Source organism: Glandiceps talaboti, chromosome 13 (assembly GCF_964340395.1).
Source record: "Glandiceps talaboti chromosome 13, keGlaTala1.1, whole genome shotgun sequence".
NCBI classification, from domain to species: Eukaryota; Metazoa; Hemichordata; class Enteropneusta; family Spengelidae; genus Glandiceps; species Glandiceps talaboti.
In genome coordinates, this window is record NC_135561.1 from 11,099,055 (window position 1) to 11,118,731 (window position 19,677).

The window sequence follows — 19,677 nt, forward strand, 5'->3', positions numbered from 1 at the left end:
TTTAGTTCAAAATTATTCAAAAATTTCTCCAAAAGTTTTGAAAAAACAAGAATTTTTGTTCACAAATTGTAAGTTGCTGACACACTGCTACTGATTAGGTCAAGGATAAAAGGAAATGAACGGTTGTTTTATTACATATATTTATTTCCTTTATCATTCAAACTGAGTACAATTAAATATATTCCGATTACTTATACTCAAAGAGATTACACAGATAAGGAATATAAATGTTAAATGCAATTTAGTCGTCGAATATTATCCGTAAATAATATCCAGAACTTTTATCACTACTTTAAAAGCTGATATCAGTTGACAGATCATAATTAATGATACTGGATATGAATACATAATCACTTGCAGAGCACTAATATGCTAATGAACAATACTGGCATACAAGATTGTGAAAGAGAATACATGAATATATGAATACATTAAAACATGAATATATGAATACATGAATATATTAAAACATGAATATATTAAAATGTGAAGACTAAATAACAGTGGTTATGACAGTACAAATCACAGTTTTTGAGTCTTGGAAACTGACAGAAATCTAGCAAATTTTGAGTTTTCTGTAAATTTAACAAGTTCTTTGTAAATTCCAGGAAGCTTGGGTAGATTTTGACAACCTGATATCACCCGATACAAAAGCTTTCATAAAAGACGCTATCACATGTAATGAAATGTCTGTATTGATGGGATTCTAATCTTAAAGAGAGACAACTGACTGCGGTTGCATTTCTATATGACAGTGGGCAGTAGTAGTAGAGTAACAACTATTACCTTATACCTACACACCATGATTTTATAGATTGTAATAAAAATATACGTGATAAGAATTGTACACAGTAGCAGGTAAATAACTGATATTATATGTGTGTGGAGGGGGGGGGGGGATATTAATGTGTGTAGAGGGGGGGGGGATATTAATGTGTGTAGAGGGGGGGGGGGGATATTAAAGTTTGCGCTGCCTAAAAGGGTCTACTTTTTGGGTGCCTGAGTCTGAAATTTGGTCGTCTTTTAGCATTTCTCTGTCATACAGATATGTTTGGAAAGGGGTGCATTCTGCACAATCGTATTCTTTTTACATGTTAAAAAATGGAATGTACATTATTGCTTAGTCTAGATGCTAACTGTGGCATCAAAACTCAAGATCTCATCATGGAGAAAGATCTCAAGATTTGATGCTATGGATAACATCTAGACTAATTATTCATGTTCTGTCTGAAAAGAGGTGGGATTTTTTTCCTTCCTAAACACATCCCCATCACTTTCCGAGGTGAGAGTATGGCCCTCTCCCTGGCCACGCATTCCCATCACTTTCCTAGGTGAGTACTCCCTAGATAATTATTCACATTCTGTCTGAAAAGAGGTGGGATTTTTTCTTGAGTATGAAGTTTTTAAAACGTAATACAGTACCAGTTTAGAATTCTAGACTATTACTTTACCTACTATTAAAGCACCCTCACAATCAAACTACAGTCAGTACTATTAAACAGGGAGATTTGTCATTGTTTGAGTTCCATGAAAACAGTATAAGTGATAGCAGTGCGTGGAGAACAAATGATTACAAACCTTTCGGTCTATAAACCATAAGTGATGGAATCGCTTCTATAACTTAAAATGCGACTGGTTTTCATCCTCACAAATAGACAATCTAATTAACTTTAACGACAAATACGATTATGTAGCCTTGCTTACATGGACACTAAGTGATGACTCAACTATACTACAACTGATAATATCTTCTAAAACGAATGAAACACTTGCCTCTGTAACTATGTAATAAAAAAACAACATGACTTTGGAAAACAGGGTTTTTGAATTCATTGATTGAAAATGGTTGGTACAATTTATTTTCCTGTAAAGTTCGCATTTAAAGAGATCTCAATAACATAGAGCATTACAACTGTTAAAATTTACAGTTTCCAATATAGTCATGTCTATAACTTAGCGAAAGTGTACTTTAGATATCTCAACCATACAGTGTGGGTATACCATTAATATTTTAGTTTCCTAAAGGTGATTTTGCTAAAATTGTAAGGACGTTCAACAGTAAATATTAGGATGTGTAAAAATGCAGTTTCTACAGTCGTTTTTTAACATAGTCTGTTTTTGTTAAGGTATTAGTAACCCTGATAAGAGAGGGGAGGGAGGAATTGGGAAATTTTAGTTTCCTATACTTTCAGTATTTTTGCAATGAGAATTCAAATAAGATATGAGAAAGGGGTAAGTGGGTAACATCTAGTTTCCAATATAATAAGGCCTAAAAAATTGTGTGGTTCCAATTACATTCAATTTTAGAATAGGTGGGGTAGGTAGATTTTATTTTATTTTATATACATGTATATTATTTTTTTTCATGAGTGTCTAGTTCAGGTAGTTATGTTTTCCATTGTTTTCCATATGGTCTCTGTATTATTGGTTTCTTCTCATCAGATGTACAGCCATTACAGATTGGCAGAACAGTTTTACATTGTCTTTTTAAGTTGAAGTCAGTCTCCCCATCAACTATTTCCTGCGAGACTTTTAATTTTTTTTCTCAAATTCTTTTTAAAAAAATTATGTTCGGCGTGAAAAACTAGGTGGGGTTGGGTAACCGGAACCAAATAATTTTTTTTGAGGCCTAAAGTCAGTTTTTTTTATTGAGTTTTGGAACACAGATAAGAGAGAACAGGAAACCATTTAAATTTATAGTTTCCTATTCTGTCAATATATTTACTAAGAAATGTGATAACAGAAAGTAGGAATTTGTTACAATTTACAGTTTCCTCTGTAACCAGTACATGTTTTTAACAGTCACAGAAACCAAACATCTAAAACGTAGCCTCCGTTCAAATTTAGTTTTCCATGTAGTTCGTATGTTTTGAACCTGGACAGCTACAGTATAGAATTGAGTAACATCAAATAGCTTGCATGTTTTTCCATGCTCTTTATCAAGATGTTAGAAACCCGACAGGGTAATTGATTTTATCTACATCAAATACAATTCTCTGTAGAGCTGTAATAGTATTTTACTTCATGCTTAGGGGGTCAAAACAGAACAAGAAGATCAAGATATTCTCACGTAAATTCTAAATGTTTATGTGGCGGAAGTCAAGTATTAAAATTAGATGTTTATACAGTATGTGGGGTGACAGTCAAAGTGTTGTTGAAAAATCAATTGAGTGTTATTTTTATGATGCACCCAGGTGGTAAATTCTATTTCAGGTGCCATTAATTGGTGAACTTGAACTATATATATATACAGACAGAAGAGTTTTTGAGTAATTTTATGAAATCCTAACACTTGTACCGATCATAAAATCACAAGATTCATACAATATTTTCAGTACACTGTAATTTTTTTGTAATATCATTATTTTGTTTTGTCCCCAACACTGATTTGTAGTTTGTTTTCATCTTCCCTTATCAATTCTAAATTTGCTTTTATCCTTAAAGCTGCACTAGGTGCAACCAGAACGGTTTTTAAAACTATTTTTAGTTAGATACAATAACTTATTTGTAATACCATACACCCTGAACAGTATTGAATCACCTGAATGTAAACATATTTGTGTGGCTGTATACACGATATGGTAAAATGCATTGATTTTGGGTCCATACCCTAAAAACAGCGCCCCCAACGTGATCATGATTTCAACCTCTCACTACACTACTCACGGATATAGTAGACCAGTCCTCTAATGTAAAATTATTGGTATTTTAATTATTTTCAGCAAATATATTGCATACTTTTGGTTGTGTAATCAGAAATTTAATACTCCAATCATAACTAGTGCAACTTTAACCGATTCTTGTTTGTTTTGTCTTTTCTTGCCGATTCCAAAATACAAATTTTTCGTTTGTTTACATCTTCCATAATACACAACCTTTAGTTTTTAATTTTTTACCTTCCCTAACACCGATTCTCAAATAAATTTGACACTACTTAAAGAACTATGAATTTAATTGCTTCAGACATAAATTTCAGAAAAAAATTGTCTCCTCATTATATGTTTATCTGTACATTAAAATATTAGAATTTGATAAACTATTCTTTCCTGTTTGACACATGTCATAGTCAATTGGTAAATTAATCTTGACTCCCAACTCTATTTGTAGTCAGCCGAACGACTACGACCTTTGACATGATGAGTTTCCTGAAACACAACATCATACGCATACTAATTGTCAGCATTAACAATTTCAACATCCTGAGAGAGCTCTGGGGAAATCCATCAAAATGACAAACAACATGACCGTAAAGTTCTAACAAGTATATCGCAGAATGGATATCACGTTACTGTATATGACATCAATTTATCAAACTATTCTGGATGTGTCTGCCATTTTTTAACTTTTCTTTTTCTTTTAATTATGTGATATTATTCTAGCTTGTTATTGGGATATTTTATATGTTTACTTTGATATGTATGTATGTGTGTATGTATGTATGTATGTATGCATGTGTGTGTGTGTGTATGTATGTATGTATGTATGTGTGTGTGTGTATGTATGTATGTATGTGTGTATGTATGTATGTATGCATGTATGTATGTATGTATGTATGTGTGTGTATGTATGTATGTATGTATGTATGTGTGTGTGTATGTATGTATGTATGTATGTATGTATGTGTGTGTGTGTGTGTATGTATGTATGTATGTATGTATGTATGTATGTATGTGTATGTATGTATGTATGTATGTATGTATGTATGTATGTATGTATGTATGCATGCATGCATGCATGTATGTATGTATGTATGTATGTATGTATGTATGTATGTATGTATGTATGTATGTATGTATGCATGCATGTATATATACGTATATATGTATGTCTGTGTGTTTCTCTGAGTGTATGTCTGCGCTTCCAGTCTATTTCTACCACAGTGCACATACATGTTCAAGTGTATGTCTGTACGTGTTTAATAGCTACTTCAATCAATATCAAAGGCCATCACTGCCATAAAACAGTAGATGTACCAATAGATGTTTGGTGTTATAACTATTAAATTATAGTCCATAGACATACTGATAGTTGTATGGTGAGATAATCATTAATTATAATGGCTTAGAGAGACTATTATATTCGTCTATCTTAATTGCAGGCTTAGTCTGTAATTGATTCTAATAATCCTACAATCTCACTACGACTACTAATGACCTGACCTACTTGCTATCTCTGACAGCCTAATATCAAATTATCTTGCACTTATTTCATCATTTCATGACAAAATTTTTGACCACTTACATTCATTCTTTATATTTCATCTTTTTTTTTTGGTCAATCTCAGAATATATCAAAGAGTTTTTAGGAAAGTCATGATGGAGGTATTTTTGACACGTATAATTTGTTTTTTTAGTATTGCTATAAAACATAGTCTCAGGTGTGGATATGATAATCTAGTGGTCACGTATCATGTCAGCTAGCTAGCTAAGCTAGGAGACATAATTCTACATTCTGATGTACTTATCTGCATGTCTGTCACACACACATCATATTATATATGTGTGTGTGTGTGTGTATATATATATATACCGGGGTAATATATACACACACACTAATAAACAGTAAACACACACATTATAATTTTCATTTCAACTTGCATACTTATCCCCCTACTGTTATCTTTGCTTTAGACATCACCACCATTTCACTGTTGCTATAGGTGCGGTCTTGTTGCTAGGCATATATGCATTCATTTCCATTTGCCTACCAATCCCTATTGTTATCTTTCGCCATATAGAAATCTACCCAAGCTTCCTTATAGATTTGTACACAAGATCTGGATATCCCTCTTTTGAAAGAAAATGTGAAAAAGTACTTTTACAAACTAGAAAGTAAAAATTTCAACACATTCCATATCCTGTGTCACAGTCAAGGTACTCCTTTAACTTTTGCACAACAGCAGTTCACCCAAATGATATTTATAATAAACTCCACACTAATTAACATAGCAATAGAGATTAATTTACATAATAATCATGTTCTTTTGTTATGTTAAATTTCCAGAATAAATTATTTTGTTGGAAGATCATTGGTTAGGGATGGTTGGTTGCAAACCTTTAGTAAAACCACTACGCATTTTATTTTGTTGGTAATTACATAAATTTGAGATAAAATTCAAAATAGATAATGTAACTTGTGACGTACTGATTAATTAATTCTAAATACAATGTCATTTCACTGATTCTTAGGGCTATCACGGCACACATTTTACTTAATACCGTTCATTCACTGTGTTTTGACTATTTTGTTATCCTTTAACATTTATCTAATACTTATGATCTAATTAACCAATCAGATCTTCCTATTGCTACTAATTAACCAATCAGGTCTTCCTATTGCTCCTAATTAACCAATCAGGTCTTCCTATTGCTACTAATTAACCAATCAGATCTTCCTATTGCTACTAATTAACCAATCAGGTCTTCCTATTGCTACTAATTAACCAATCAGGTCTTCCTATTGCTACTAATTAACATATTACCAATCAGATCTTCCTATTGCTACTAATTAACCAATCAGATTTTCCTATTGCTACTAATTAACCAATCAGATCTTCCTATTGCTACTAATTAACCAATCAGATCTTCCTATTGCTACTAATTAACATATTACCAATCAGGTCTGCCTATTGCCACTAATTAACCAATCAGACTGTCACTCATAATTAACCAATCAACTTACTCAATTGGTACTGTCTATGTTATTAACCTATCTGACTATCCTATTATAACTGCCTAACTAACCAATCACACTATCCTATTCATGTCTAATTTACTGTGTCTTATCAGCCAATCAAATTATCCAATCATTTTGGCTAATTGCCAAATCACTTTTATGCTAATGCTATGGTACAGCTTTATGACCCAATCAGATTTTGCCATTAAATTGCCAAATCAGTTTTATGCTAATACTACCTCTTTATGACCCAATCAGATTATCCCATTACTTTGGCTAATTGCCAAATCAGGTTTATGCTAATACTTACAACTTTACTACCCAATCGGATTTTCCCATTACTTTGGCTAATTGCCAAATCAGGTTTATGCTAATACTTACAACTTTACCACCCAATCAGATTGCCTGATTGTTATTCTCAACTTACTTATCACATTACTTCTGTTTCTACTTGATCACGTCTTAAAAGTGGAAAAAAAAGGACTTTCTAAATCTGTACAAACACTAAATACCCCATGTGAGCCATAACAGTATCTGGGATATATCAAATAATGATTAAAAGCCCAACGTTACAATACCATGGTCTTGGATTACTACTATCTTATATTTTTTATCAGCGGAGCAATAAAGACTACGCAGGATCATTCTTTTATCATTACCAATGATTTCTTCAGCTCAGCCACACAACTATTTTTAACACCTTTATCTTAATCCTAATCTGAAATTACCCATAATCCTATGGTTTTTGGATTACTACTGGGGTATTTTTTTTATCAGTGGAGCAATTGAATTTTTCCGTTGTCCTGAATCAACTTTTTGTAATAGCTCTGCTAAAAAATTTTGTTTTCATACCAAAACTTTAACCCTATAATCTAATATATGCATGGATTAGGTTTCAGAACTTTTTACAGATTAAGTTCAGAGGAGTAATCTACATAAACCTTATTTGTAGTTTTTTGACACATCCTTGCACACCTACAGTTAGCTTCATGCACATGTAAATTATTGCTTGTAGTATGCAATGGCTTCAAGTATCACACTGGCCTTGAGTTAGATTCAAAGATAGATGACTCACTTACAATAGTTACATATGTATGATCTATTCCAAGATACATAGATAGTCATAACATAGGCAGTCAACAAAAGTACACTTCAAGAATCCCTTTCAGGCTGACCTAGCATCAGGGGAGCCAGACTCTATCATCTCACCCGTATGGAGCAAATGGTAAGGGTTAAATGCCTGCACCATGTCCTATGTTAACACTTGCTCAGTTCTAACCTTGGGCTGGCACTAACACCTCACCAGTATGTGTTAACAACTGGAAAGGTTAATGCTTACATCAACCCTATGTTCACACCAGGTTAGCTCAGTTCTAACCTTGGGCTGGCACTAATACCTCACCAGTATGTGTTAACAACTGGAAGGGTTACTGCTTACATCAACCCTATGTTCACACCAAGCTAGCTCAGTGCTACATGTAACACTGGGCTGGTACTAACACCTCACCTGTATGTGTTAGCAACTGGAACGATTAATACATCAACCCTACATGTATGTTAACACCAGGCTAGCTCAGTGTGAACACACAGCCTGGGCTGGCATTACCATCTCACCATTATGTGTGAGCAAACTGGGAGGGTTAATTGGTGCCTGCACCAGTCTTAAGTTATAAACATCAGGCTAACCCTGTGTTCAAAGAAAAAATCTCAGATTTATTTCAGCCTTTACTACACTTGTAATTTTTACTATCAACTTAAAAATGATTTTGATTAATTACATAGCACTTTGGTAACTTACTGAACTTTGAAATCTTGTAAAGAAGCCCTACAACACTTAATATATGTTTGGCAATTTTGGGGATTTCCTGCAAAGGCTTATGGGAAAATCTGTCGAGATGACAAGATTTTTATCCTAATTTCTTTGCTTTGACAAATACAAAGAAATATATCGAATTATATATAAGTTGATAGCAATAATCAACACAAAAGTACTAAATGCAGAAATAAGCCTGACTGGACTTTTCTGTCTTAATATCGGGATCATGACAGTCGCTGTACTTTGCTATTTACTAGTCTAGCAAATCAGAAAGGATTCTTGAGCTGTATCTTAACAAAAGGTTTGTGAAAGAGGATGAAGAAAAAGTTAAATGTAAATGTACATGATAAAATTGACACAGACTTTGAGTCAATAAATGACACATTGAACAGAAAGTTTGGCGCCAAAGATTGTTATCGCTTTGTTAATATTACCAGTATTGATACACAAGTACACATGCATACACGAACGTAAACTTTAAGGGTTTTGGGGAAGATAAAAGTTCATCGACAGAGTTCTTATTTTTGGCCGTTCTTTCCTTTACGCTTCCTTCTTTTCAATCTTCGGCGAAGTTTCATGCCACCGTAGAACGGTAGAATGATACACCCGACAGCTAACGCGAGTGCTAAGCCGACAGCAGCCTGCGCTAGAAATACAGGGGCTGCAAGTAAGTGAGCACCTAGATGATATGGAAGCAAAATGAAGTACAGAGAAAAGAAAATGTTAGAGTGGATGAATCCTGTGAGATTAGAGACAGTTAAAATATGTTTGGTTAGTATAGTACATCATCTCCAAGTTACACCTGATGCAAAAAAAACATAATTCCGTTGAGGGTTATGATAAAATATTTGTACAATGTCTGCATTCATAACACATTTATTATGCATACATAATTATCTAATCATTCATACTTTCTCCAAATCCATGAAAATTGAAATTATGTCATAAAGTGCCATTTCAATATTTTCTGACATTTTTCAAAATTCAGCCTGTGAATAATTTTGGCATCATAAGGAACTTGTGGTCACTACTAATTATCTACAAGTTGTAGTGAGAAGACTCCCTATGTCATTGACAATGACATCTCCTTCCCTATCTCAGACTAGGAGTATTAAACAAGGCTCCTTAAGTCACTCACATTACAACATGTACCTCCCTACCGACCGACAACTTGTAGACAAAGTGACAAGCACTCCTTCCCCCATTACACTCCCATGTACAGTTTTCTTGTGACAGCAATTAGCCCTAGACAGTAAGAGATATGTATGTCATGTCACTCCATCTTCATTGGCCTGTCGTTTAAATACTAAAACTAGAAGGGAATATCAACTTGTAATTTCCCAATTCTGTCCATTACCTTTTCTCTATTGATCTCATGAGTCATAGAGAGTCAATGCACTCAATCAAGTCTGCCATAATTCAAAATAAATGTATTATGTAAATCTCACTGGAAGTATCACATTTTATGGAGCAGCAGACTAAAAATCTTGTTCTACACCGTATATAGTTTGATAAACATTTTCCATTTTCTTGATACATTTATACAAGTATTCTGGATATCTGTTGCAGACAGTCTCGAAATATGCAAACAGAACTAGAAATCAATCGATGATGGTTACTATTAGCAACTTGCTCCAGGCAACTATAGGCATTGTATTTTCAGACTCGTTTGCCATAAACACATGACACAGTGTGTGCTAATAAAGATATGTCTTGAATATTGTAGGGATATAGGCAATTAGCCAATTACATGATGTAGTGTACAAATTATTTGTAAAAAGCTATTTTTGACACTGTGTTCTCACAAAATTAACATTGTATCATACTTTGATAGAAGTTGGCGCTTGCTAAACGTTTTGGCACCTGACTGTTTCGACACTACTTTGGAGGTTTTGACACCACTACCCAAGATGTTTCGCCACCACTGTCCAAGACAAATCGGGTATACTAATTCAAATTCAATGTTGTGGTTCTTCTTTCATAAACTAATCCAAACCCTAACCATAACCCTGACTGTCTTGGGTAGTGATACCGAAATGTCTAGGGATGAGGTCGAAACGGTCAGGTGCCAAAACGACCAGTTAACCACGTTGACTCAAACCCCACTCCATCCATACCATCACAACAAGAGATTTACAGCTACACAATGTGGGTAAGGTAACCATGTCATGTTGACCCATTCAGGGGGTTTCAAAATGTACAACTAAAGGTGACTGGTAAATTTTTACCCCATTTCAGGCATAAAACTATAATTTGTATAATCTACTCTTTTCTACAAAATCTGCCTGTACAACAAACTTCCCCTTTATGTTCAATGTGATCAAAAAATTTAAAAAAATTTAAAAAATGAAAAAATGTGATCAATTCAATTCATAGAATATCATTTCCAATAACGAGGGAAAGGAGCACATAAAACTGTCAGTATTGAAATGAAAAGTCTCAGGGAACTTAAAGATAGGTTTTATCAATATACCAATCTTTTAAACTTCTTTTGGCTTAATTTTAACATTCTCAAGGACAATCATTTGGTATATGAGTTACTTTCAAAGTCTTGGCACAATCTTCATTGTACATGAGCAACTTTCTAAGTCTTGGTACAACCTCCATGGTACATGAGTTGTTCACACTCCATTGTAATGATACCATTGCATGGATTAAGTATTTTTTTCTAAACAACAATGCCATTATCCTCTGGAAATAAAGCAAGGCCAGGGTGTCCTCTAAATATCTCACATATACTGTTACACTAATGTGCCTCAGGGACCAAGCTTACCACAAAATCAAATTTCTTACAATCTTTCCAAAGTCGACATTTGAAAGCTTGTCCAGGTCCTTTTGAAAAATTGTAAACAAAATTTGGGGATCCACAGTTTCAAGAAGATCAAGATCTTTTGTATTCCATACAGAGTTAACACAACTAGTATTCCACAGCTATATCAGATTCTAAAAGGGTTTTGAATTTTAAAATTAGTTTGACCTCTTTATCAAAAAAATTGTATGTTTAAATTAAAAGATGACCCCTCTTTTTTTCATGAGTTTACAATGTTACTACATGTATAAGAATGGGTTGAGTTTTCTTAAACAAAGTACAAGAGATAAGAGTTGTATTTCTGTTGCATGCACTACATTCAACGTGATGGCAAGCCTTACATGGAATGGTGCTAATGCTATAAAACATAGCCAACAATGCATTTCTCTAGGTTTACATACTTGAAGGCCGTATCAACTACAATCATGGGTACTCTTTTATTTGCTTCTATCTCCCAAATACAACCATAACAGTTCTTAGTACCGTTGACTCATAGGACATAACAGACACGCATATTTATCAAATGCACACTGAATATTCATGATTCCTAAATATATTATTCCTTTAGATACATAATCATGAATATTCAGTGTGCATCTAATATATATGAATGTCTGCTAAGTCCCATGATGCAACAGTGAACCAGTGTAAGAACAATAGGCTGAAGTGAAATAGAGTTTCAATTTGGTGTTTCTTGCCAATGGCACAAACTTTATCTGATGTGAAACCATGAAATGATACTTCAGAAGCCAACATTTATGAAAATACATCTAACTCCTGGAGTGGCTGTCCCCTTTAATTATGGCAAATGGATAATTACAACAATTATCAATGATATACTATCTTCCGATTCCCTTCATCGTCCTTCAAGCTCAAAAAACACCTGCCGACCATGTTCCTGTGTTCTTTCAACTGCTTCATGACAATTATACATTGCTGCCATCCATCCATCCGTTCATGGCTTCTGTCTGTCCTAGCTACTAGCTAGACTGCACGATTCATCATTAACATTATGCCCACTCACTTAAATCATTCATTACAAATATGTACAGTGACCGATTTCCAGGAATACCCGCAACACAGGACTCAAATTTAGCAGTAGTGGCACAGACTACAAAACAAATCTTGATTACCAGATTTATAAGGTGGTAGGTATTTCAATGGAAATCAATAGAAAATTACAGCTGTAACAGTTTACTAGGCTAATTCTGACTGATAGGACTTGAAGTTAGTAGTAGTACATGACACATCAAATACTAAACATTAGGTCTTGACTACAAGATTCATTCGATAGTCGTCTGTTAGACCCATGGAAATCAATAGAAAACTAACTGCAACGGTTCACCTGGCTGAATCTGACCTGATTAGTAAGTGTAGAAGTCAAAATCAAACCATACGACGATTACAAAGCTTTGTGTCTGGGTATATGTATACACCCCTCTCTATGTATGTACCTCATAGTCATAGCACACAACAACCACTCACTGTCGTAATGATACCATTTGCCAAAAGAGTTCCCAGACACTGATAAAACATCCAGAAAACAGTGACACTACTACCACTGACTAAAACATCCAGAAAACAGTGATACTATTACCACTGATTAAAACATCCAGAAAACAGTGACACTACAATCACTGACTAAAACGTCCAGAAAACAGTGACACTACTACCACTGACTAAAAAGGTTCATGTAACCCATGTCACTTTATGAAATATGTGAGAAACTATGAAGACAGAATCCTTCAATATGTTCAGCAGGTCGGTAAAACACAGTTACTGTAATAATAATCAAGTTCTTGTATCTTGGGATGTAATTAGCCTCCTTGGTTGTGATACAAATACTACTTATTACTGTCGATAATCGAAATACTAATTGATCAAAAAGGATTAATTTCTATGACTTACATCTAAAATAAGTTGAAAAGCAGCAAAAAAGTTATGGAAAAATAATTATTGAAATAAATTTGGCGGCAAATAGTTTGGTACTGAACACGTATATTCAATTTAATACAAAAAGATTGATCATCAGCTATAAATAACAAATTACAATGAAATTCAACTGACCAGCGTGAAAGGAATGGACACCTATGAATAACACATTACAATGAAATTCAACTGACCAGTGTGAAAGGAATGGTCACAACTGTGATTTTTAAGATAAACTCAACTGATAAGACCTATGTATATAAACAATTACACTCTTTGGACATCCTGTTATCAGATACCACACTTAGCGTTGATTGTTTGAATTGAACTTTCAAAGAGTGTAATTGTTCATATACAGGGGTCTTATCAATTGAGTTTATCCTAAAAATCACAGTTGTGTCTCTTCCTTTCACATTGGTCATGTGAATTTCATTGTAAAGCACAGCTTGAGTAGTAAAACTTCTCTTATATAATTTACTTTCATAGTTACAACTGAGGATTTCTACTCACAGAATAACAAAATTTTGGAAGTACTATACCCATGAAAATGCTGATGAGAGGTGATGAGAGGACATTCAGTGAAAATCTGGAATTCACTTCCAAAAATGTTTGGTTCTGTGAATAGAAATTTTCATTTGTAACTATGAACGCAGAGTCCATTAATACTTATTATCGCACTTACATTCATATACAGTTAAATAGAGTTATTTTGGAAATTGATAGTTTTGAACTTACCAAGAACTGCCCCTCGTACCATTCGACGCTGCACTGGATTGTCAGGTTTAAAGCGGTATTTACATCCAAATACACTTAGACGAGAATAGTGATCACCGATAAATTTCAAACTACGAAACTGCTTGCCACAGCGGTAACAGAACTCCGTTTTACATCGTTTACAAGTCATGTGATCACAACCAGAACTTCTCTGAATGTACACCTGAAATGATAAAACAATACTTCTTGTGATTTTTTTGATGATAAAGATCGTGAAAAAACTCCAACTTTTTTAATTTCTTCAAACCACCAGCAACACATACAGGAAGATTACAGACACTTGATACAATAGTTTTCTGTTCTACACAGCTGATCATGAAATGACAACAGATTTCTTGCAGTGACTGTAACATGACAGATACTAATGATGATACTGTGCTACAACATATGGTATCCGTTCACATCATTACTCAGTCTCAGATGTGAATAAATTTTGTATGCTTCACAAATTTCAGAGGCTGGCTGAGGCTGTAACAGAATGTTTTAGTACACATGTACAATTTTGGGTTACACTATATTTCAGACAGTTTGTTTTCTGAGGCTGTAACTGACTACAGAAAGTTTGGCGTACACTATATTTCAGACAGTTTGCTTTCTGAGGCTGTAACTGACTATAGAAAGTTTGGCGTACACTATATTTCAGACAGTTTGCTTTCTGATGCTGTAACTGACTATACAAAAGTTTGGCATACACTATATTTCAGACAGTTTGTTTTCTGAGGCTGTAACTGACTACAGAAAGTTTGGTGTATGCTCTATATTTGTGACAGTCTGCTGTCTGAGGCTGTAACAGTATGGTGCTCAAGTCATCCTTGCCACCCAGAACACCATGCTTGGCAGGTTTCTGCTGTGCTGTGTTCTCCCCCACTGTAGAGAAAGTATGGTACTAACACCCTCCTTGCCACCCAGGTTGCCATGCTTGGCAGGTTTCTACTGTGCTTCAAAAGTGTTCTACTAATCTTTGAGCTTTAGAAGTCTTTGAATGACAATATTTTCACACAAGGATCTCAAGAAATGACTGATCCAAACATCCATGTGTGTATGTGTTAAATACAAACATGTCAGAGTATGTTTCAATGTTGAAGAGAATATATTATACACTGATCATTCTGCATATCATTAATACAAATTACCATGTCATTTATATGCAAATCATTATGCTAATTAGTTGTCATCCTTGTAATCTAGCCTGAGGAGAAAACTGCAAAATCTGTATTGTTTTATATCTGATTCCTTGCAACCCATGTAAGAATTAGGATGGGATATTTGATTGCACAAAATAACACACACAGAACACATGAACTTATATGTATCTTATAAAACAATCCTGACTTTTATCATTCAAGAATGATCTCTTATCTGATTTGCTAGCTAGGTGTGTCAGGTGTAAATACTGGACTACCATGGTGTTAACACCAGGTTGGTGCTTGCATTAACCCTTCAAGTTGCTAACACATGCTGGTGAAGTGTTACTGCAAGCTATGTGTCAACACCATGCTGACATTTGTGTTGGCCCTGTTAGCTAGAATGGTAATTAGAGGTGGTAAGTGATTCTGTAGCTGTACTGCACTACAGGACTTCAAAGCAAGGTTTCCCCTGAATCACTCCAGTCTCCTGAAACTGAAACATCTCTTGGTATCACTCTAGTCTAGTTTCCAGACAGGGACAGTACGTATTGAAAACTTCATCTCTTTCCCAGTCTAGTCAAGATCCTCAACGATTACACATAATTCTGTGCTCCCTCCCACAGGATTCAAATAAACATGATGACATCCTCGCGTCCCCATGTGATCTTAGTTTAAACAGACTGGAGGAGGAGTTGAACGTTTGCATATCATTATTACGTGCTCAATTCCTGCGATAATCAAAACATGGTTAAAACAGCTGTATCAAATGTATTAGTGAGCGATGATGACAGCCTGTCAATTTATGATTGATTACTACTGACATGCACCGTTCGTTCCTCACTCACCATGATGTTCAAACACACTTGACACCTTTCGTTGGGACCTTGACTAGACTGGGAAAGAGATGAAGTTTTTACTACGTAATACTGTCCCTAATCTGGAAACTAGACTAGCATCACTCAAGATCGGTCAGGTTACCAGAAACACTGATTTTTTTTAAAATTTTTGCCTTACATGAATTAGATCCCACCCTATCATCGGACTATCATCAGGTTCACACAGTATATTCAGTGAACATTATTGAACCAGCAATATTGAACTAACACAAATAAATTGTTCACAAAGACTATGAAATCTGGGTGCCCTTTTACGGCAAATTGGCTTGCCACAGACACACAAGTACTTGTACCTGACTATTACTTAATGTTATTGCCACATCAGTTACTATAGAAACTAGAAAACCTTCATTTTAAGAGTTTTACAAAATTGTTTTTTTGTAGTAGTTTACGTTTTTAGAATCCACTATAATTCTACACTATTGACGTTATTTGCCTTAGAGATAATTTAATTTACGTCATTTTATCAAATTTAATTTAGTAATATATCATAGAATGGAAATGGAAAAAAAATAAAGACCAATCACTTTTTAATATTATAGAAAATGGCAGAATTATGTGAATATATCGCTCTTCAGAAAACTGTAAAATAAGCAAATAAATAAATAAAACCAAAGCAACCATCATAACAATCAAAACATATACCTATCATTAGCAAAAATAAACTGATTCATATTTTTTTTTGTCTGCAATTTTGGTGAAAAATTGTGAATCCTGACTACATTGTTCTTTTGCATATTAATTCTTTCTACGAATTCACAACCTGACAATGATGAATCACAGGATGTGGTTGTCATGGAAACCATGATGAAGACTGGTTGGATGTGTAAGATGGTGATGTCATAACAACAGCATACACAATGGAACTAAATAACATGGCCTTTGAGCCTAGCATTGTACAATGTATAAATAACACCTTCACACAAGAACATTTTTGTTTGTGTAACACAGGGCTGTATTTGATTTGTGGCTTTTGTGGCAGTTACTGAGTTTAATAGCAGGTAAATAAAGATGCATATATACACAATGTGGAAATACAAGAAATTTTTACTTGATTTTATCTTTTTATGTACAACATCAAATATGGCAGAAAAACAAAGAGAAAGACAGACAGGCAGATAGACAGAGACAGAGAGAAAGTAAGACAGTGACAGACAGACAGACAGACATACAGACAGACAGACAGACAGACAGACAGACAGACAGACAGACAGACAGACAGACAGACAGACAGACGGACAGACAGACAGACAGACAGACATGTACAAAGACAGACAGATGGGAGAGAGATGGAAAGGGAGCATATAAGAGAGGTGGAAGAAAAGAGGGACAAAGAGTTCAAAAGAGAACAAAGTGAAAGCGACATTGAGAAACAGCGTGCAAGAACAGATCAAGGGAAAAAGTGATAAACAAAGAACTAGCACACACAAAAAAAAAAAAATCAGGTATGAATGATAAAGAAAGCGAAAAAGATACAGTGATGAATAAATTAAATCTTTCATTTCCTGACAACTCTGAATGTTACTGGACTGAAAGAGATGAGCAAGTATACCTATTTGGCTGGTATCTGACTCTTACACAATCAAATGTCATATAGTCAATTAAATCGCACCCATCATTTTTAACTATACCATGTAATCAAAGATATACATCTTTGACATTTACAGTGACTACATGTAAAAATATAATAAAAAGTATATCCACTCACACACACACAGTCTCTCTTGTTTATACAACTCTAACTAAATCAGTGAGATGAGATCATTGTGATTTTTTTTCATTTCAGTTAAATTTACAGCTGTAATATTCCTTTAAATTAATGGTTTCTGGGTATGTCTGTGTTTAAATTTGTTTGTATATTATGTCTTTGTGTATGTCTTGTGTATTAACAAAAAGCACCTATGTAGCAGAACTAAGAAATGTATGTGTTTAAATACCGTATGTTACATATATGTACATATGTACATGTATACTTCAATATATACATTCATGTATGTATACATATGTAGGTACTGTGTGTGTGTGTGTGTGTGTGTGTGTGTGTGTGTGTGTGTGTGTGTGTGTGTGTGTGTATGTATGTGTATATGTATGTGTGTATGTATGTATGTATATATGTGTGTGTGTGTGTGTGTGTGTATGTATGTGTATATGTATGTGTGTATGTATGTATGTATATATGTGTGTGTGTGTGTGTTTGTGTGTGTGTGTGTGTGTGTGTGTGTGTGTGTGTGATGTACAAATGTATGTATGTACATACTCACATGTGTATGTTTATAGGTATATGTGACTGCGTCTTTATGTAATATGTGTCTGTATGTATGTATGTATGTATGTATGTATGTATGTATGTATGTGTGTGAATACCAGAAGTGAATACTGTACATGTGCATAGCTGGGTGCATTCATGTTATTTCGACAAGTTTGTATGTATTGTGTGTGTGTGTGTGTGTGTGTGTGTGTGTGTGTGTGTGTGTGTGTGTGTGTGTGTGTGTGTGTGTGTGTGTGTGTGTGTGTGTGTGTGTGTGTATGTTTGGATATGCCTATATTTCTGTATGACTTTGTACATGTGTGTGTTTGTTAATTATATTTTTTCTGATAGGAATACCATATGTGTATTCATTACCAGCTCTGACTCTGAGTGAGTGCAATGGTACAACGTACTACAAGAACATAGGTGAAGTATTTTCTACCATATTGTTGAAGGTATTGTTGAAACAGATCACACAATATCTGACACACTTCCTATCTATTTCAAGTCAATGAACATTGACTTATAATGGTATATTTATGTAATGGATCATATGTAGTATGAATATTTGCCTATGCCAAGTACGTTTTGTAAGTGTTGCTGGTATAGGCCACTAGCTTCCACTCTATGCAAATGTACATGGTGTTTGATACCAATGGACACTGGGTTTATTACATTTGATGGTTGACACTAGTCTATGCATGTAAGATGTATACCCTATATATATAGTACAGTGTACTTTGATGGTTGACACTAGTCTATGCATGTAAGATGTATACATATATACACTTTGAATCCTTTAAATAATAGATGTAAGAAAGTTATGGCAAAGAAAATGAGTCATCGTGATGTTTTCAAAACTCTCCAGACCCTCTTATATTTTGTATCCTACAGCTTTGGATGTTTTAACTTTGGCATCTGAAGGGATTACTACAGTACATGTAAGATCATTATTATAGGTAGGATCATTATTTGGGTCAAAACAACTCTTTCCGAAAACTGTTTTTTACACCAAAATGTTAATCCTAATCCAGCACAAGCATGAAACATCTTAAGACGCTATCTGTGGGTTTGAGTCCTTCCTCATGTCTAGAGGAACGAAGAGCTGAGATAAAAATTTCAAATTCAAATGACATTCAATAACATCATACTTGGGCTAATCACTCACAAAATTCTACATTATGCTGTTATATAGCAACAGTTCCCCTTGGCTTTCAGAAACGGGAAATAGTTACTATAGTCCACGGGTACAAGAAATCTACTAGTGCCAGAACTGGGCCAGGTAGTACAATGTATATACATGTATTTATGGTACGCATTGACAAATTAACAAAATACTGTTCTTTGTAAAATAAGAAGAACTAGTAAACACTTGAATAGCTGTTCTTTATTATTTTATATTT

General features: G+C 34.4%; 1 protein-coding gene across 1 annotated transcript in view; it reads right to left on the reverse strand.

Moving 5' to 3' along the window:
- Positions 1-19,677, reverse strand: part of LOC144444689 (E3 ubiquitin-protein ligase RNF217-like) — a 38,254-nt gene that overhangs the window by 6,209 nt on the left and 12,368 nt on the right. The window contains exon 2 of the mRNA XM_078134202.1: positions 13,965-14,166. Within this exon, the coding sequence (XP_077990328.1) occupies positions 13,965-14,166 (202 nt within the window). The remainder of the gene's footprint in view (positions 1-13,964; positions 14,167-19,677) is intronic.